Source organism: Echiichthys vipera, assembly GCF_963691815.1.
Source record: "Echiichthys vipera genome assembly, chromosome: 13".
NCBI classification, from domain to species: domain Eukaryota; kingdom Metazoa; phylum Chordata; class Actinopteri; order Perciformes; family Trachinidae; genus Echiichthys; species Echiichthys vipera.
In genome coordinates, this window is record NC_139838.1 from 21,877,804 (window position 1) to 21,899,779 (window position 21,976).

At 38.8% G+C, this 21,976-nt stretch overlaps 2 protein-coding genes across 2 annotated transcripts in view; both read left to right on the forward strand.

Annotated features, from left to right (window-relative positions):
- The first annotated feature begins 706 nt into the window (after positions 1-706).
- slc30a8 (solute carrier family 30 member 8) lies at positions 707-9,666 on the forward strand. The gene is made up of 9 exons (XM_083925839.1): positions 707-968; positions 2,773-2,945; positions 3,198-3,344; positions 4,094-4,247; positions 4,457-4,728; positions 4,932-5,044; positions 6,513-6,618; positions 6,751-6,885; positions 8,115-9,666. Exons 1-9 carry the CDS (start codon positions 895-897, stop codon positions 8,258-8,260), a joined length of 1,320 nt encoding a protein of 439 aa, XP_083781965.1. The 5' UTR covers positions 707-894; the 3' UTR covers positions 8,261-9,666.
- A 5,200-nt stretch (positions 9,667-14,866) lies between these two features.
- The window catches only part of med30 (mediator complex subunit 30), a 38,626-nt gene continuing 31,516 nt past the window's right edge, over positions 14,867-21,976 (forward strand). The window contains exons 1-3 of the mRNA XM_083925553.1: positions 14,867-14,944; positions 16,415-16,731; positions 19,645-19,803. Of these exons, the coding sequence (XP_083781679.1) occupies positions 16,507-16,731; positions 19,645-19,803 (384 nt within the window). The 5' untranslated portion in view covers positions 14,867-14,944; positions 16,415-16,506. The remainder of the gene's footprint in view (positions 14,945-16,414; positions 16,732-19,644; positions 19,804-21,976) is intronic.

Below are 21,976 nucleotides of genomic sequence, written 5' to 3' on the forward strand. Positions count from 1 at the left end.
ATATATATATATATCCTTCTGATAAGTGAAGCTGAAAATATAAGTAACTGCAAAACACATTTTGAGTAGAGGGGTCCAAATAAGATGATCAACATTTAGGCTGCATCATAAATCCACAGGAGGAGACTTTAAAACTATAAAACAAAGTGTATGCATCATATACAATAACATTTAAGAAAGTAAAAAGTGAGATGGGGATGCCTGCATCAGAAATAATTGGCATGCGATGCAGAAAACACACACACACAAGCGCGCACACACTGGCAAACACGTACACACACACACACACACACACACACACACACACACACACACACACACACACACACACTCTCTTGTTAAAAGGAGGTGGTTGGGACCCGAAGGAGTGCATTTTTTGTCTTGAATCAAATCAGCCACTCCCGATTGGCACACAAACAATTGACGTATAAAAGTTGAACTTAAAACAACTTATCCTCGACTTTCGCGGGTCAAGCGCACATAAAGTTTATAGGCTGTTTTTCTATGAGCCTGTCTGTCGGGCCAAACCTATGTTTCGAGCATCTGTGCCAATTGAAACTCTAATCTCTTTGAATTCCTGAGGCGAAAAGCGCATCAGCTTCGTCTCCCGCGGGCACGCGTTTGCACACGGTGCCATGGCAGTCACAAGGCTGCATCACATATGAAGCTGTGTTTGCACCCTGACTGCTTCATCAGAGGATGTCCAGCGACTGGGAAACACTACTCAGCAAAGATCACAACAAGAAATAGAAATCGAGTTTGGACAATCAGAACTATAGCTTTTATAGGAGTGCTTTTGGGTTAGATTTGATTGTTTTTATTATTTTAGTCTGGGCATTGTGTTGACTTTGAGGGATTTCTTTTAAAATCTGATATTCTCCAAAGAAGTCAGTCATGTTCTCAAAGAAGAAGGATCCGGAAAAAAGCATCCTGGTGTCAGACGTGAGGACCGAATACAAATCTTTAAGGTAAACTTTTATTTTGTCATGTTCGCTAAACTGTGAGTTTAAATGGAATAGAATAAATGTACAAAAACATTTATATATATATGTATATATATATATACATATATGTATGTGCGTATGCGTGCGTGTGTGTGTGTGTGTGTGTTAATCTGAAATTGTTCATTGGGTTTTTTATCAAATGCAAAGTTTGTCAAATATTTAGTAAAGTATCATAAAAAGATCCAAACTCATTGTCTTTGCCCACGCTCCCTTGTTTGTGAGCTGGTTTTCCACACGGGACCGGTCTTTTCTGATGGTCTGATTTTAGCGGTGCGCAAACGTGCACACAGTTTCACTCTTGTTATTCCTGATGGGAACTTCAAATCACAGGGAGGTGTGCACAGGCTGCAGCGCTGCGGCCAGAAGTGTCATGAGTTACATCAGAGGTTCAGCCCGGGACACAATATGATGAAGAATAAACTTCCTCATGTCCCTTAGAAGATATATACATACTTCAAGATAGACACTTATTCAAAAAATGCAACGGACACATTCAAACATATAAAATATCAAAGGCAAATAGAAATAGAAATATTTTATTGATCCCAAGATAGGAAGTTGCGGTGTAACAGCAGACAGACACATCGAAGCAGTAATATAGAAATACAATATAAAAGATACCTAAAAAATAAAATGTATAAATAAACGGACTAATTGTAGTGCAAATGTAAACATATAATAATCTAATGTGCAGTGGAGAGATTATGAGAACAACATAAGATGGTAGAAGGAGCTCATTTAAAGTGGATTTATCCAGAACACACACATCAAGAGTAGTGTGTTAAACTCTTTGTGCACAGGCAACATAAACAAGTATTATTTTTAGTTTTAATGATATAACATTCATTATAGATTAGAATGTGATCTGAGCTATTTTAGATTTAAAACTTAAAATAGTATTTGTTGAACTTAAATTCTGTTGACTTTGAGTGTTTTTTTTAATCCTAAATAAACCCTTCTCTCTCTCTCTCTCTCTCTCTCTCTCTCTCTCTCTCTCTCTCTCTCTCTCTCTCTCTCCTCTCTCTCTCTCTCTCTCTCTCTCTCTCTCTCTCTCTCTCTCTGTTATGATGTTAAACAAACCTTCAACAAATAGAAAATAAAGCAGAATTCATATGTTTGGGGATTGTGATGTAATTTGGTCATGTACCCCCCCCCCCCCCCCCCCCCACACACACCAGGATGAATTGTAAACACACCCTTTTACTTTCAATATTTAGATTAATATATATCACCATGCATTTGAACGAAACTTTGGTTTATTTTCTTTTTTTCCCCCTTTCCTGAACAAATAGAAAATAAAGCAGAATTCGTAACGAATTTCAATACCAATAAACTTATTTATTAAGCAGAAATTACAAACTGTACAAAGCAAGTGATGTGAGGACGCCACCTTTGGGAACTTGTGATTGCATTTTAAAGCAATTTAAAAGGTGAAACCAATCAAGTCAAATAACAACTGACAAGTTTATCAAGGATGAACATGAACTCCTCTTTCAAATGTCTATTTTTATGTGGGTATAGGTATCATTTTTTAGAAGTCGGATAGCTTTTAAATCATGACTAATGGCACCACAATATTAGAGAAAGAAATCCAGTTATTTACCTTTTAATCTATATTGAATAAGCATTTATCTGTAGAGGACACAGAGTTACTTGCAAAGGTTAACATGTTTTGAAAATAAGCGTTTTCGCCTTCTTGTGTCATTCTTGATCATTTTTCTGTAAGATTGTACACAGAGCCCATATTCTGTATTTTTTTTTAATGTAGATCCAGCGTGTCCAGCCAGGAGGCGTTGCAGATGAGCGTCACTGACGGCATCAAGCATTGCCATGACAACAGCCGTGCACAGGAGGATCGTGAACGAGAGAAGAAAGTTGCCAGGAAGAGGTTATATGTGGTCTCCGTCATCTGTCTGTTTTTCATGATCAGTGAAATTCTTGGTGAGTCAACCATCTTTAATCCCAGATTCATCTCTGTAGCTCTTGTTTTCTTTTTTCATAGCTGGTTTTCCAAAACAAGATCACTGAACCAGCGTAAAAATATGATGCTTTTCAGTCTTTAACACCGATGATTTAGATCTTCTAATAAGATACTCACTCAGTAACCTTAATACGGCCTTTAAATTCACTGTTTGTCACCCTTTCTCCTCCATGTACTTCATTTTATTATTATTTATTTCCCTCTTTCTGCAGGTGGCTATTTTGCAGGCAGTCTTGCGGTGATGACAGACGCTGCCCATCTGCTGGTGGACTTAATCAGCTTCGTCATCAGCCTGGTATCCCTCTGGCTCTCTTCCAGGCCCGCCACATACAAACTCAGCTACGGCTGGCATCGTGCAGGTGCAGCACAGACATTAAACTATACAGAAACAGAGTTTGCAACTTTCTTCTTATCAATATTTGCAGACAAAAATAGTGGGTTGACATGGGCAACAAAATACTTGTAAAGTAACAGGGTCTTTCATGGTTTACATCTTATTGGCACTATACATATGTAGTCGACGTGTTCGAGTATTTCTCATGTTGATCATAAAGTAAAGGTACATTTCCATGTAGTGTGTATTTAAACTATTTTGTTGTGATTTTACATACACAGTTTAGATTTATGATCTGATTGGAGATTTAGTACTTTCACTTTAAATGTTTCTTACATTTCTTTAAAACTTTACTGTCGCTAAATTAAAGGCTCATTGTGGGTTGATTATGATAGTGAGTAATAGTTAGTGTTCGCATAGCCACCTTTAAGAAACTCAAAGATATTTAAACCAAAAAGGATTACTGTACGTTTGTTTTACTAAAAAATAATTGTACTAGATACAATATTTATTTATGTTGATCACTGAACACATTAACATATTCCCTTTTTCTTTGTGCTTAAAAATTTGTCCAATGATATGATATTTAGTAAAACCACAGATGCGAAGTGGGTGCTCTATTGCAAATTACCAAGTAGGTTTTAACATTTGCTTTAGTGTTTTGGTACATAACAGAAAAATAGAACGAGAAAATGATATGAACAATAAAAACAAGTATCTTGTTCTTGTTCTCCTTCTTGATTTATTTTCCTCCTCACCTCTTCTCCCATGCAGAGATCCTGGGTGCGCTGCTGTCAATTTTCACCATCTGGCTGGTAACAGGAGTGTTGGTTTACCTGGCTGTGGAGCGCATCATCAAAGATAACTACACCATCGAGGGCACTATCATGCTCGTTACCTCTGGTTGTGCGGTGTTGGCTAATATTATGTGAGTAGAATACAAACTCATTTCTCATTTTTACTGCTTTTATCAGCATGAAGTGTGTCTTTTGAATATTTATGGTTTAATTAAAGCTGATACAGAGGGCGATACTAAATCTACTTTCATGGACTCTTGAAGAAGTCTATGTTGTAGCATGTTATCTCAGAGCTGATTAGTTTCATACTCTGTAAACGCTTTGCTCCTACTCTCAAAAGCATGGCCTTCGTCCTTCACCAATCCGGCCATGGCCACAGTCACGGGGGTCTCAGCTCGCACGGGCACGGCCACAGTCACGGGGGTCGGAGCTCGAACGGGCACGGGCACAGTCACAGCGGTCAGAGCTCGAACGGGCACGGCCACAGTCACAGGGGTCAGAGCTCGAACGGGCACGGGCCCAGTCACAAGAAAGGAAAAGAACATCAGACCTCAAACCACTCACACCAGGATGATAACCACGCAGATGTGGAGCAAAACTCTTCTGATCATGGTACGTTCCTAGTATGAAGTATAAGTCTCAAATATGAAGAAATAATGAAATATTAAATGTGGAAAAGCACAGTATTCTGAAGTATGTCTGCCCTGTGGGGCGCATTTTAATCCATTGTAACATTTTAATGGAATACGTGATGATTTTATGCCGCTGTGTAATTATCCTCACAGCATAGATCTTACTGAAATACTTTCTTTCAGGGCGGAGGGCTCAGCAGGACAACGCCAGTGTGCGAGCGGCCTTTGTCCATGTGTTAGGAGATCTTCTCCAGAGCGTCAGCGTGTTTATCAGCGCCATCATTATCTTCTTCAAGGTAAGGAGTGTCTCAGGTATGCAAAACATGTAGGAAGTCTAACAGAGTAAAGGTTAAACCCATGAGGGACGCTAGCAGTGAAGAGTCGGTGTGAAATACACAAAGACATTTTAAATTGGGTCAACGAGCAATAAGACATGTATCACTTTCTTCCTATTTAATTGTTTTTAGAAATAACTTTACTAAAGACAGGCCAGTGGCTGGATCATCAAAATCGTTTTCTCAGGTCATTTTCAAATGTTGGTTAATGATTTTTGGTTGGTTTTATAAAACTATTTCCTTCCCAGTAAAGCGATAAGTAATCTAAACGTAGATAAATAACATAAAACTGCATTATTTTATGTGTGACCAGTGTAAACACAAGACGAGGTGTTACAGTAAATGAATGAAGAACAGGTAACAAAACAAATCTTTGTAGCTAATCCAAGTATCAAAATTCAAACGGCACTCAGAGAGGGCAGACCTCCTCCAAAGCATTCCCTATCTTACAGTTTTAATGCAGTGTGAATAAACACACACACACACACACACACACACACACACACTTACAGACACTTAAATAGTGTGCATCAGAGTATATAAATGTATGTTTAAGTTAAGTATTCAATTTTGGCCATTGTAAATGTACTTATATAGCGCCTTTCTAGTCTTCTGACTACTCAAGGCGTTTCGCACTTGTCACATTCACCCATTCAAACAGATGGCAGTGGACATCTACATACCATCACTAACCATTCACACCACATTCACACACCCATGCTTGCAGGTTCAGTGTCTTGCCCAAGGACACTTCGACATGCAGACCGGGGGAGCTGGGGATTGAACCGCTGATCTCTCAAATGGAGGACGACCCACTCTCCCACTGCACTACATTACATACATAATAAGAAATGTGTAAAAATATTAAGTCCCCCCTCAATTAGCCAATCATATTTTGATCATTATCCGTGGTTGTGGCTTAAATCTGGCTGCTGATGGTGTGAGATGACAGCAGCGTGCAGTACAGTTGCTCTCATTTATTAATTCCTGCATTATTTTTAGCTGCCAACCATCCACCGCTCTGTGTTTCTCAGTGCTAAAAACACACTCACCCTTGAGGAATGAATGTCGAATAACACGAGGCTGTGTCTGCTGGAAGGATGGAGCCGTATTTTCAGTCCACGAGCTGTTTTGTTGCTTTGTGTCTGCAGGATGCTCAAAGAGTTTCCTCTCCCTGGGTAGCCATTAGGGCGAAATTATAAACTTCTTATATTAGAAAAACAAAATTAATCGTTAATGGCTTGAGTCCCTATAGTGTTATAACCATTACTGAAAAAATAAGCTTTATCCTTTGCTGCCTCGGCCAAGATCAAATATAGGTCCGTGCAGATATTAACTCTCAGTACAGCCTCAAGACCAAACTAATTATTCAATTACTCAGATTATTAACATTTCAGTGATCCTAATTTCTGCTATTTGTTTCTTCCAGCCAGAATATAAGATAGCTGATCCCATCTGCACCTTTCTGTTCTCCATATTTGTCTTGTGCACCACCTTCACCATCCTGAGGGATATCCTTCTCGTCCTGATGGAAGGTGAGGCTCTTATCCCCCGGCTCTCAAAACAAATACCACATACAGTGTTTGCAGGACTCTGTCTCACTCTTTCTGACTCCTTGTGTCTTGTATCAAAGTCTTTCATCTTCCTTTTTTTCATCTACCGCTCAGGCACTCCAGCAGGGGTGAAGTACAACGAGGTGCGGGAGGGGATCCTAGACGTAAAGGGGGTGACGGCGGTCCATAACCTTCACATCTGGGCCCTCACCATGAACCAGATTGTCCTGACGGCCCACGTTGCCATAGGTGAGAAAAAACTGCCAGGATACAATGCAAACATATGACATAACCATATTTTACTGTTAAAACTTGTGACAAGTGTAACCAGACGTCACGGAGGAGTGAAAACACAGCGGGTGTATCAAGTATGATTTTTTTTTTACCCTTTGGTTAACCTTCATATGAGTTTGCAAGAAATTCCTTGTCACCAGTTTCAGGCTGAGTGGGCATTCGGACTAGATCAATCCAGGGCGCAACAGAAAAAATGCAGCATTACAGAGAGGGGGTTAGGGGACTGAAGACAGTAAATACAGTCTAAAAGCATTTATATCCCCCGTTCACTTTTGCTAGGAAAGAGGAAACTTCTCTATTTTTAACAACGTTACTATTTATGATATGAAATATGAGCAAAATGAAACACTTGATGGTAGGACATCAGCCGTACTTTGTAGAGAGGGGATACATTTTGTAGCAAACCAAAAATCACAGAAAACACAGTCTGAAAGAACATGTATCCCCTTATAATATAGAATATATGTATAATATTATGTTTCTGGGAAAGAAGAAACAGTTATTTAAAAGAAACTTATTAGACATGACAATGGGTCCGAACTAGGAGTTAAATTCTCAACTCATTGGATTTTATGTAATGATCTTTTTCTTTACGTGTCAAATCGTAGCTAGTAAATAAAGCTGTCTGATAAATGTAAAACTCTGTAGTATGTAGTGGAGTAGAAGCAGATAGTAGCCGAAAATGGGTAAAACTCTGTAGTATGTAGTGGAGTAGAAGCAGATAGTAGCAGAAAATGGGTAAAACTCTGTAGTATGTAGTGGAGTAGAAGCAGATAGTAGCAGAAAATGGGTAAAACTCTGTAGTATGTAGTGGAGTAGAAGCAGATAGTAGCAGAAAATGGGTAAAACTCTGTAGTATGTAGTGGAGTAGAAGCAGATAGTAGCCGAAAATGGGTAAAACTCTGTAGTATGTAGTGGAGTAGAAGCAGATAGTAGCAGAAAATAGAAAGTAAAGTACAAGTAACTATTTCCACCACTGGAAATGAGCACATAGACTTTTTTATACAATCTATGAATGACTATTACAACTTTTTTGGGCTGCTAACAAGCCTCCAGGCTTTTTTTCCCTCTTTTCTTCTTTGCTGAAAGTGTTTTTAAGGCATATAAATATTCAGTATAAACACACACGCTGACTTACATTCGTTTGCTTACATTTCCATTGTCCTTCCCTCCTCTCTCTACAGATGAGACCGTGGATGCTCAGACGGTCCTGAGGGAAATGACACAGGCTTGTTTCTCCTCCTACAACTTCCACTCTGTCACGATTCAGATGGAGAGACAGGCCGACCTGAAGCCTGGATGCACGCTGTGTGTGGAGCCCAAGAAGTAGAAACATGCCTGAATTCTTGATCTGATCCCAGCAGAATAGGGCCAAGCTTTATGCTTTAGCTGCTAAAACCTCTGGTGATCATTTTTGTTTCTGAACATCTCATTGGACGCTGAGGCCTTAAGTTTTTACTGTGAATTACAAAGTCATACGACTGTGCCCTACGGGCCTTTGTGCTGACATTCCCAAAGAAATATTGATAGTGTAAGAATAAATATATCTAATTTATTTACACTGAAATAAGAATGAACATGGGCCTGAATGTAAGGCAAGTTTGCTCATGATTTTAATTATTTTAGAAGAACACATCATCGTCCTGTGTGAAGTTTTAGTATAGTCTTTGCTTTGAGGTTGGACAAAAACATTAGGTTAATGTGTGTTTTTTCAGACATGTGGAAAGAATACATCCATAATACACATGTAGGTTCCTCCCAGGTAAAGGAGATAAGTACACATTATAGCGAGGGGTGAGAACCAGTGACGTTTTGGACGGAAATTAGTTATACAGTAGATATATATACCAAAATAAAGCTCTTGATGAGCGCTTTCTACCTACAAATGGTTCATGTGAAATTCTAAACACATCCAGAATTATTGACCAAAAACCAAACGACCTGACCCTGAACACACTGAACAATTTGGGGCCAAAAGGGTGTAAGTGCACTTAAAAAAATAGGAAAATACGTTTTTAAATAAATGTCAAAATAGTGTTTATTAAGTATATTGTCACCAACATGTTTATGGAGTTTTAATACTAAAGATTGAATTTAATAAACAAAGTCAGGGCAAAGAAGGGTCACTTTTTGTTTTCATGTAAAGTTGGATAAATGTCATTTTCGCCCCTCTGGTTCTCACCCCTCCATAGATCTTTGTTTCTGCAAATAGTTGTTTCCAGTAAAATATGTATGGACTTCTGCAATACATATGTTAAGAGGCTGTTTTCTCAAGTTAATTTTCTTTCTCATACTCATAGAAATCTCCACTCCAGCGGCACTTACATACACCAAATGTTCCAGTTTACTTGATCTAAAGGTTTTTACAGAGGAGGATGTTCATATATAATTCATAGCCACATTTATGTAACATTGTATTCCTAAAACATGGTGAATCCTTATTTTTTTTTACATCTTCTTTCTTTTCTTTTAAAACAGCTGTTGTGTTGATCTTGACTGACTCAAAAACACAGTTTGTTTGAGCATTCATTTACTGTTTCAACCTAGGATGCAACCATTTGTGCACGATCTGGTATGTAAATATAGATCAATGAATATTAGTTTAGTTTTGACTATCACGCCAGCAGCAACCTCAGAAGTACTGTATATGCATTTTCTGTGTATGTGCATTTTAATACAAATGTATTTCCACTGCCTTTGTACTGTTTTACGGGGAAACGAGTTATCGATCAATTAAAGATTCCTCTTTCTAATACTTGTTGTGTTCATGAGTCTTGCTTTCAAAGTCTGATTTACAGTGTCATAAAATCCTGATGATGAAGCACTGGTCCGCCGACACCAGCTCCTCTGTTGCTGGGCAACAAGCTCACAGATGTATCTGTTGTCTTGTTGATCCCTGTTGCCCGTCCTCAGCCTCCTTGACCTTGAGCCACTTTGTGTGATTTGCTAAATGTACCTGTGTGGCCGTTTTAGGGTATCAGGGGCCTCTGACGTGTTACAGACACTGAAGTGTTTACGGCTCGTTTGAGTTTGACCTTCTTGCCTCCGGCTGTTTCCTGCAGTCAGAGCTCTGGGCGTCCCGAGCTGCAGCAGCACCGCCAAGGGCGTCATTAATAACAACTGTCACAACCGGCCCACTAACTGTAAGTCTTTTATTTTGAAAATATCTACAGTTTAAGCAGTGGTTTCCATCTCATGTTACCTTTTACTTCTACTCCACTACATTTCAGAAGTACTTATTAGTCATTACATGTATCTGACACCTGAAGTTGCTTTTCAAATGAAGAGAAAAAGATATTTAAAAAAAAAAACACACTATTGCAGTAGCAAAGAGTTAACATAAACTTACATTTTCTTAAATTGGTCATATTTATAGCATCCCAACAATGTTGATATATTGTCAAAACGTAATAATAATAATAGTAATGAAAAAACCTGTAAAATAACAAGCTGAAAACAGTAAAAAGGTGGACTTGTATGGTGGTGCACATGTGTATATGCAAACAAAACATATGATCAATTTATATTATATGATAGTAAAGATTAAACTATTGGACAGTACATAAAACATTTAAAATGAGCACCGCCTCCATCAGCTGTTACATTAAAACTGCTTGTGTGTGAATACTCCAGTAATCACATTTAAATAATATATGATATTATAACACTCTGGAAGGGCCCGACATGTACTTTTTTGATTTGACTTTGACTTTGATTACATTTTGCTGATAATACCTTTGTACTTTTACTTTAATCTTGAATGGACAACTTTGACCTCTAAACTGTTTTTACAAAGTGGAATATGTGAGTTCTCCCCCCACTGCATCACAGACACACATTATAATCACCACCATCAGTTTTCCAAAATGTATTCACTCCACATTAGCTATTCCTCTGATTTAACATATTTGAGTTTGTGTTAACACAATGTAAACTCCTTCAGTAACGTTGTTAAAAGCATCTTATTCCACACTTCATGGATTGAATGTTTTTTTGACTGCACCAGTCCATCAAATAGAAATATTCAGGATATCCTGTGCATCATTTTATGCATATTTTCCCCAAATTCAGCAGGCCATATGTGGTATATTTGTGAACCTGGGGACAGGGACTAGAATTTAAAAGACCTCTGTGAGTTTTAACAATGTTTGGCTGCACAACAGTGGTTTGTGATCCTCCCGTGGGCCGCTGCGTCTAAAGGGTTTAGTATCTACGTGTAGAATATATAAATTAGTGAGGCGGACTGTATAAAGAGGGATTTATCAGAGAACAATGTCTTAATCAATGAGGTGTTTTTGCACAATCATTTGGAAAGCTTGATCATTTCAGTGTATGTTGTTTTAACTCTTCTTCTATCTGTTGCTTTATTTTCTTTTATTGTAAAGCACTATGTGACATTCTGCTCTTAAAATGTACTTTGAAATATATAAACACACTTGTTTATTAGATGATAAATAAAATAACAAAACCATATCAGTAATAAACCTTAACCAGAATCTAAACTAACAAAAAGATTAACAAAATGACGACTGATACAGTGAATTTTTGAGTTGGAATGAAAAAAACCCTTTTCTTTGTGGATTGTGCACCGACTAAAATAATTAAATTGATTCTGCAAAGGTACTCAGAAAGCTGCTTTCTTAAACAAATAGCTTTCTCACAGAAGATATAACATTATTATACAATGTATTACATACAGTAGTCAGCCAATTCTAGAAATGAACACTGAAACAATATGTAAATATTAAATTAATTTAAATAAATGAAATATCCAAATAATCATCAGTAGGGTACGTTCGGTAGCAGTCAATTCCTGACCATTTACATAAAGAATAGCATCTTTTTCTGCATTATATCAAAGTCAAAGTTAACTTTATTGTCATTTCTTCACATGAACAAGACACACAAGGAATTGAAATTTTGTGTCTCCCTCTCCCATGCGTAGACTAGACAAGACAAAGACAGGACACAATGGTAAGTGACACAACTGCTGTAGTAACAACAGAAAGAATACAATAGTAATAATAAAAATAATAATAAAGTGCAGGTGGTGGCATAATAATATAATATAATAATAATAATACATGTTCTGTAAAATAGATTGGATTTTGGGCTCCATTAAGTTTCCCTCTCTGCTTGGTTCCTTCTCTGTCCTCGTTGTCGCTGCTGCAGACCTGATTGGGGAGTAATCAGCAGCAGGGGACACACCTGTCAGAGCAGCAGCGTTCCTTCACTGGCAGATGTCCTCGCCATACCTCTTTGCGTTGCGTTGTTTTGTTGTATACAGCACAACTCCTGCAGCACACTCTCACTCTCCCTACACCGTGGACTCCAGGAAGACTAGCGACCACTTTGTGTGAGCTAATGGGGATCCAAATAAAGACTTTACAGATTCTTGTGACAATGCATGAATGCACACATGGTTCGAGTCAAGTCTATTTTCTGTGTGTGTACTTTATATTCATGTTTTACTTCATTCAGACAGCACAGATCAGTATACACGCTCACACACACACACACACAGATGGCAGCGAGCAACCATGAAAGGCGCGTTTAATCAGTGTTTTGCTCCAAGGACGCTTTATGTGCGTACAGGAGGAGCTGGGGATCAAGTTATTAACACACTACCTACTCTACCTCCTAAGCCACAGCAGAAAGTATAGCCTATAAGTGCATGATCATATTTATACAGAACACATATGTTGGCCCTCCCACTCATGCACTTTATCGCAGTTTCACATGCCTCCAGCTATACTAATCTCGTTCTTGTGTCCAGAGACTTTCAGAAGTGAAATTTGCTGCGAGCAGTTGAACAGACTTTACATGCCGCTGCCTTCAGAGCAGACCATTGTGTGCTCCCTTCTCTCTCCATCTGAACTTAGCCCTGCAGGGACCAGATCAGTGCGTATCTAATTAAAGCATGAGAAATGCACTAGGTGGCTAGATAATCCGTTTTAGTCCTGATAGCCCCTCAGCTAATAATTATTACATGGTTTGTGTTTCCTCTCAGGGGGCGTTCTGTCTTTTTCTCAGTTTTCTTGTCACTTTTTGCTCTTCACATCTGTTTTTTGTTTTTTGCTTCTCTTCCTCCTTTCACAACCACTTCATCCTTCTCTCTCTCTCTCTCTCTCTCTTTCTCTCTCTCTCTCTGTATGACTTGTCTCAAGGTTCAAGCCCCTTTGCATCGAGCATTGATGAGATGGTGCAGTGCTGTCAGGGTTTTGTTTATGCAAGAGGCTTCAATACTGTGCAACAACACATGATGTACAGTATGCTGCATGACACACACACACACACACACACACACAAACACACACAGGTAATCAGATGCATTGCGCTCTCTTATTGAGTTTACAAGAATGTTTTGTCTCAGTGACGTTCGATTACATTTACATGAAAAATCAATACATTTTCCATCAGCTTGCCTTGATGTGATCAATACATTCAGTTGTTTCTCTACTTCCTTTGATCAGAGATGATGGATGATCTCTCAGGTAGCTAAAGGCCTGTAGACGGACGCCTTCTCAGCACTGCTCCCATGATAAACACACACATTAACCTCACATAAAATGAACCTGTATATACAGGGTTGGAAATTAACTTTTTCACTGTGTCACTCGCTAGATTTCTATTGGTTGTTTTTTGGCTGGTGGGTGAAGCAAATCTAGCCGCCGAGCTCATTTTTGGTGCTAATTTCCAACCTACACACACAGTTTCATTTTCCAAACTTTTCCATGGATATGGTGTGTGAATGAACTTGGTTATTGTGTGAATTCTTAACTATGGTTTTAAAAAGTATGATTTTGCTATACCTGCCTCCACCCACTCACTCCGTCCCCCCCAATTAAACACACCAAGAAGACCGGCTGGATGATTGTGGAGGAACTCATTTCCAAATGGCATGCCTCAGTTGGTCTGGCTGTATGGCAGATGGGAATTGTAAGAGTAATGGTCATTCATGCTGGCAAGCCAACCAGCACTCCTGCAATTAAAAAGTTGTGGGCAGTCAAGTGAACTTGGCATAATGTTTTTTTCATCAGTTTTGCATGTTGCAGATATGTTTTTTAATCATATTTTAGAGAGAGAGAACGAGTGAAAAGAAGTGATTACAGGTTATTATTACACAAAATGTGTTCCAGATAAAAAAGAAATTGAAATCCAGCCTGTAACCCAAAATCTGAATAATGTAAATTAAGTAATAGGCATCCTAATCTACTTTTTCAGCCCCACTCAAGCCTGAAGGCAAAGCCTTTCTTTTATTTCAATAAAGCTCTTATTTCCAGACCCTGTAAGTCAGCGCAGTAATTCTGCTGCATGGCAGAGCCTATGCTGAAGAAGCAGCCTTGTGCAGCCTACTGTCTATTACTGACACCTCTTGTATTTCAAATTAATTTGAATTCTGATGGATCCCAAAATAATCCAAGCACAGCTGTAAAGCATAAGTAAGAAATGGATGGATGGATGCCTGGAAGGATTTGATTCACCGCAGAGTAGTCAACATACCCATTTATGGGATGAATTTGAATTATGCTTTCTAAAAAAGTTATAATGACCCATGAGAAGCAATCATGTGGCGTAAATTGCCCTGAGGGCTGATGAAGTTAGATGTGGCTGACTTGGTTGTTATATAAGAGAAGACCAACATATGGCGCTGTTACCCTAAGTAGCCTGAACACATTTGTCAGTGCGCCTTGCTTTACCGTAATGGTGTCATTCATTTTGAAACATTTGAAAGGAGGGGGGGCAGTTCAAAAGATAAATATGGATCAATTTAAATCTTAAGGACTGCCACATTTAAATCCGTGTAAATTATAACTCCTTCTCCTGTAAATAAAAATCACATGAATTAAAAAAAGTGACATTTTTTTTCAAGTGGCTCTTCTACTTCATCATTTACCGTAATCAGTCGCGGTGTCAGGAACGAATTCTCGCGATAGTTGCGGTAACTGAAAATCCTAGGAGCAGAGCAGGGAACTTGACATGTCAACAAAACAGATAAATTATCACCACACAGGTAAACATTACACGTTGTCTAATGTGATATTGAACAAATATGAACACTCACTGCGGTGTTGAGTTATAATACAATCGGAAAAACCAAACGAGAACACAGAAACTGAGAGCTGAAGTGTCGTGTGTGCTTGTGTGACTGTGCTCTTAGCTTCTGTGTGAACCACTACACCTCTTCCATCTGAGCTAATTAACCCGCTATCACACTCAATGCTCTTGGGTGTGGTGTTTAAAGTCCAGGGCAGCATCTAACAGACTTCTACTGATGTAAAGGCACGTTTAACTGTTCCTGAAACCCCGCTGTAAAACTTATATTAAAGGCGATAACAACGTTAGCTCGGATACTTTGTCGGTGTTGACTCTGTTTAGCTCGACAGTTTGTTTTTTACTGGGTTTGTTAAAGCAGCTGTGCAGCTTTAGAGAGCTGTGCTGCATTTCCTGGGGCTACACATGATGCCTGACTGCCTTACATCTGTGTGTGTGTGTGTGTGTATATATATATATATATATATATATATATATATAATATATATAATATATATAGTTCTAATTTTGCATACAGCCTATATTAACTGCATTTTTGCTTACATTAAAACTGATTAGGGGGTGGCAGTAGCTCAGTCCATAGGTGACTTGGCTGGGTTCAAGTCCCTGTGTGGATCATGTATGGAGTTTGGACTGGTGGTGGGAGAGGTGCCAGTTCATCTCCTGGGCACTGCTGAGGTGCTGTTGAGCAAGGCACAGAACCCCCAACTGCTCGGGGTGCCGGTCACTGGCAGCCCCCTCGCTCTGACATCTCTCCTTAATTGCATGTATAGGCCCTGTCTGTGCATGTGTGTGTTTCGGGCCTGTGTTTGTAACATGATTAATAATAAGAGTGAAAAAATTCAATTTCCCCGTTGCGGGATAAATAAAGTAATTCTTCTTCTTCTTATTAATTATGCAAACTGTTCACGTGTCTACGACAAATGTATTTTATATATTTTATACATGTGATGTTTTATCTTTTCTGACTTATTTTTACTGATTATATACATATTTGTATGAGCAGATTTTCATTGTCACCCACTGCTTCTTTGTAATTATTTACAATAAATAAATAACTTCACTAGGGCTGCAGCTAACAATTATTTCCATTAGTTGTTGATCTGTAAAATGTCAGAAAATAGTGACTGGCAAAGCACAGTTTTGCCAGTAGAAAAACCCAAAAGATATTCAGTTTACTACTGAAAAGCAGGGAAACCCATATCTGAGAGGCTAAAAACAACATTTTCAACAACTAATTGTTTATAAAAAATGTAATAGTTTTCTTTGGACTGACCAAACCATTAGTTAGTGCTATATGCTAAATGTTGTGCCAGTACCATTATGCATTAAATTAATGTCAGTAATTTAATTTCATTCATCTCAGGAGAATTTGTCCTTATTTCTCCCTCTTCTTCAACACTTTCCTGCTGTGTAACGCTTCATTTAGGCATGTAAGGGTGTGCTGGTGTGGAATAGCCTGACAGGTAACATCACCTGGATCTAGACCTTCCTCCACCAGCATCTTCACCTGCTGTCTCCATGACAACACCTCCACTAGTGTCGCCTTTTGGCGGGCAGCCTCCGCCACCACAGCAGCAGCAGCAGCAGCAGCAACAGCAGCAGCAGCAGCAACAACAGCAGCAGCAGCAGGCCCAGGCAGCGCGTGATGTCAACACGGCCTCGCTGTGTCGCATCGGCCAGGAGACGGTCCAAGACATTGTGCTCAGGACCATGGAGATCTTCCAGCTCCTCAGGAACATGCAGGTCTGTCTCTCTGCCCACACACCTGTCAAATACAGGCGACACTCCCCCTGCAGTTTTCTGTTTCCCTCTACTTCTGTCTTTCCTTTTATTTTTTGCATTTTTTCCCAGAAAGCCCTAACGCCCTTACAAGACGTTTTATGCCACAAGAACAATAATATGAGAGGAGTAAAACAGATCATTACAAAAGAGAAAACAGCAGTATATAATCATAAAAAGCAAAAGGATGAAGACCACATAAAGAAGAATAATAATAGGTCTGATGGTAACACGACAGAGCACTATTATGCAAGAAACAAAACATCTGTCAATCAGGAAGGCAATTCCGTTAAGTGTTTGGATGCAGGATTAAAAAACGAGTCAGTGCAAGCGGACTGAATAATAAAAGGAAAGTCGTTCCAAAGGCGAGACATCAGTCAAACAGCCAAAAGTTTGATCAGCCCTTAATTTTTTAACCTAGACTAAGGCGTTTGCACCAGTGGATCGATGGGACAGTAGAGAGTTTAAAGTCCAGGTAATCTGGTGACCGTGTAAGGATTTATATGGACTGTAAAATATATAAGCATCAAGTGCACTATTTAAATTGTGGGTAATGAAGGAGATATGTTCGTTCTTAGTCAGCAGATGCAGAATTCTGCTCGGACTTAGCTTCAATTTGGTTGAGCTTTAAGGCAGGTCAATAATAACGGCTTAATTTGAAATTGCCGAAATTGCTATATGGACTAGTGCAATATGCAAATCGCAGGAGGTGCAATATTTATTAAAGTCAAAATATGTGTCAAAATTTCATTCTTTAGATATGACCTGGCCTACAAGTCATGTTCTACACTCTTTGTTTGGTTCATATCCTCACAAAAATGACTACTTATTAATTATATATATAATTATCTCTCCAATATTGTGACTCATATTGCAATATCACTCAAAATAATCAGAATTGGTTATTTTTTTCTAAATGTTCAGCCCTATAAAGAATGGTGTGAGGACACGAAAGCAGGTCTCATTTCCTCAGTATTAATAATGAATTGGTAAAAAAAACATGGCCACTGGCACAAAAGATCTTTCAGAGACACTTATTTTTAGGAATAGAAGGTCGGTGGAGTGGGTGCATGTGTGAGGAGAGGCCTCTTTTGTTTCAACAGCAACATCCACTCTCTCACATAAGCAGCTATTTGTTGTGGCCAGATTGTTGAAATCAACATTTTTAGCTGAATAATGCACATTCCCCAACACTGATGTTGTATGACAAGTGTTGTCCAAGTGTTTATGAGAGGAAATCCAGCACTAGATAAACAAAGGGTTTGCTCTGTGGTTTCTCTGTGTTGAAGGGGTGCTGCTTTCTCTTGTTGTCAGAATGTAGAAGGAGCTATTTTAGATAAAAAAGCAATACTCAATTATTGTTTCTAACTCATGTTTTTGTTCGGAGACTGGACCAGAACAACAGTTTGTTGTCTGAATTAGTATCAACACACAAACAGTCCTTATGAGTCTTACTGATTCCTCAGGTATGTCTCGGGACACAATCAAGTGATAGGGGAGAGTGTGGATCCTTTTACTATTTTATTCAGGATATCAAGTGTCTTTTATCAGTTTGCTCTGCAGTTAACATGTTTTTCAACTCTGATGGTGCTGTAACCCCCCGAAGACAAGGTCGGTGCGAGTTTATCATGCCTGCTCCTCTGAGACGCTCCTTCTGCAACCAGTTAAAATCAGAGTCAGACAGGGGCCAAATAAGTTCGCCTCAGCCACCGTGTGCACAAACATCACTGTTGTGACTTTTTTTTTTTTAGCTCACAGACACTCTTTATACTCTTCATTTATCTTCCCCCGCCTCTCTCACTCTCTTCCTCAGTCTCTCTGTGTGTCTGTTTGTCTCCCCCTAGTTTTTCTGTTTCTCGGTCTCCGTCTTCACTTCGCTCGCCCCGAAGGCAGGCGTGTTTCATGTTATGCAGGATGTTTATAATCAGACAGTGCTGCCCCAGAGGCTTCTCGATTTTCTCAGTAAAAACAAGTCTTGTTACTCTTTAACACCCATTGTAGTTAAAAGCCAGTGACGCCGCCACAGCGTGAGAGTGAGTGAAAACATTCAAAGTGCAGCATGTGAAGCTGTTAACCTTTGGTGAAGCTTAGTTTTTCTGTTTTTGTACTTTACACTGTGATTTTATTATCTTAACAAGACCAGTTACCATATTGTGAAAACAACCAAGTTCAACCCATTTAAAGAACCCGCATTGTAAAAAATCAGACTTACATGTCTTGTTTGATTATAAAGCAGGTTGAGGTGTTATATAAACACTGTGAAAGTATCAAAACACTCAATCCACAGAGAAATGCACACAGCCCGTATTCAGAAACTGTGTCTGTAAACGAGAAAGTGCTTCTACAGTGCTGTTTCAGTCAATCCCCCGGCTGCAATGATGGAGCAGAGACCCTGAGAGGGCAGATGTGGAAGACCTGGAAATGCTGACCAATCAGAGCAAACTGGGCTTTTTCAGGAGGGCCTCTTAAAGAAACAGCCGCTAAAATGAAGTGTTTCAGACAGAGAGTGAATACAGGCATATTCAAACAGACAGGGTGAGAAAAATAATGGGTATTTTAAAGCATGTTCTAGTAAAAACCCAAAATACAAGTATGAACCTGAAAATGAGCAAAATATGGGACCTTTAATGCTTCTTTACAGCCTGGTGGCTCTTATTTTTAAGTAGAAAGAAATGATGACTTCATTCAAATGGAAATGCATCCACTGTGGACGAGTAGACGGCTTCTAATGAACTATTATCAGTTAGGGAGCAACTGAGGGTTTGTATTGCATTTAGCAGTCACGGGGGATCAATGGCTGTTTCTTTTTATTAGCACTAGCAAAATCATAGGCATGTACTTTGCCTAACACGATGTTTCCTCTGTGGCGCTTCTCAGCTGCCTAATGGAGTCACTTACCACCCCAACACCCACCAGGACAGGCTGGGAAAACTACAGGAGCACCTGCGGATGCTCTCTGTGCTGTTCCGCAAGCTGCGCCTCGTCTTCGACAAATGCAATGAAAATTGTGCCGGGATGGACCCCATACCTCCAGAGGTGAGACGTGGTGACACTGACAATCTCTGACAACACTTTCTCATATTAATGTGATTAGAGGGCAAGTATATGCGTGCATGTGTGTGCAGATCGGGCCAGTTTGAATGCAGGTAATAATTTCAACCAAGTTTCTTCTCACCGTGAAGTCTTACTGACAGCTGAGAGTCATGGAATCATGCTCACTGTCAGTCACTCGTACTCATAGTGAGGCCATGTCTCAGAGCTCACACAGGACACACCATCATACAGACTGAAGTAGTTGTCAGGGCTCAGTAGCTGAACTGGGACGAATGTGATAACAGTTGTTACGGCAGTTGCGTATCTTGGTTAGTTGACACGTAATCGCTGGTTGCCGCCACCACCGTGAAGGCTTTTAATAGAAAACAACTGGTGTTTTGATGTGTGTCAGACATCGTAGGTGTGTGTTATCTTTCATCATCGTTATATAAACCTCACCAAGGAAGAGTCAAGCACTCCAAACAGCAACTCCCTGCATTCACACACACATTAAGATCAATGGGCCTCGTGCATGAAACACTCGTACCCACAGGTTTGATCTTAAATTTGTAAACACGAGCAATTTGGGTCATTCATTAATACTTAAGTACTTTCCACCTGTTCTTAGGTAAGATCAAAATTTAAGAGTGCCCTTGACCACTTAAAGAGATCTTTTACCCATGGCAGTGTGAGCATTGTGTTCAGATGAACGCTGTTTGGCCTGTTTCTGGGGAGGGAGACCCGTGGAGCAGAGCGTTGGATGACACGTGTGTCGTTTTATGTTGTGTGATGTCGTTTAACAGTTGGATCAAGGTGCGGCTGGAGATAGGTAGCTAGATAAGTCTGCATTATTCCCTTTCTACAGAAATCAAACTTTTAATGTAGGTGATAACCAGAAACTGACACACACACACTCAAGTTCACTGAAGTCTGCTGGCCTTTTTTATTATATATATATATATATATATATATATATATATATATATATATATATATATATATATATATACATATACATATATATATATATATATATATATATATATATATATATATATATATATATATACATATACATATATATATATATATATATATATATATATATATATATATATATATATATATATATACACATATACATATATACATATATACATATATATATATATATATTGGTTTATCGGGGCGTATCCTTTTCCTAATTCCAAATATCCTGGCACACGCATCCAATTTAAGATCAAATGCGATTCAGCAACATACTCAGGTGGGCAAGGAAAGACTGGCTGTCATTTCATGAATCATACGTTGGATTTTCCCCTTTCCTGTTGTTGCCTTGTGTACAAACAAATATAAGAGAAAAATAAGAAAACATTCTTGCATGAGCTCCAATCAGCTTCCGAGTTTGAGAGATTGATGTCTGTCATGTAGACCTTTACCTGTGGAGGCCTTCTGTGGCCACCAAAAGTGTCTAGAAGTAAAAGGGTATTACAGTATAAATATGAAGTCATTTGGTGCTTTATTGGAAAAATCTTTTCCATAATTTACTTTGTAATTTGTACCCAAAAAACAGCTTTTTAACTTACAGTAGAAATGTGCCTTTAGATGGATTTGTATGTAATATTGCAGTAAAATAGAATACAATTACATGCTTTTATTAGCTTATTTAGGTTATTACCTTAACAGGAATGATAGTTTTATTATACTGATCACTTTTCATTTACATTTTATTACACTTGAACCACTCTTATTGTTACACGCTTTAAATATTCTACCCTCCCTATAGAGTAATAACTGGGCTTTAATGTCACTCGGTTTTTTAAAATGTATTCTTCATTTAAATGGATTAGGTTGGTCGAGCGTATATGCTCTTTTACAGCAGCGTCCTCTTAACAATTTAGCAGAATAATAGAAAGACGAGACAATACAACAGACAATACATCTATCGATAGTCTCTCTGAGAGCACTCACTGGCAGGCAGAGATCATATTATATAACAAGGTTTACGTAATTTTTGACCCATTTAGAAGTAAGTTAAGTAAGTAAAGTTTATTTCCCCGTACATTTAAACCCAGCTTAATCTGACCAAAGAGCTGTAACATTAAAATGTTGTCATTTACAGTGATATGTTCTCAGGTTTTATATGTATATATTGATGGTTACATTCAGTTGCTAC

Bases quoted from the DNA above. Each gene is read 5' to 3' on its own strand.
- slc30a8 (XM_083925839.1), top strand. From the start codon at position 895: ATGTTCTCAAAGAAGAAGGATCCGGAAAAAAGCATCCTGGTGTCAGAC. The intron at 969-2,772 runs GTAAACTTTTAT...TTTTTAATGTAG, and splicing joins ACCGAATACAAATCTTTAAG to ATCCAGCGTGTCCAGCCAGG. The intron at 6,619-6,750 runs GTGAGGCTCTTA...TCTACCGCTCAG, and splicing joins CCTTCTCGTCCTGATGGAAG to GCACTCCAGCAGGGGTGAAG.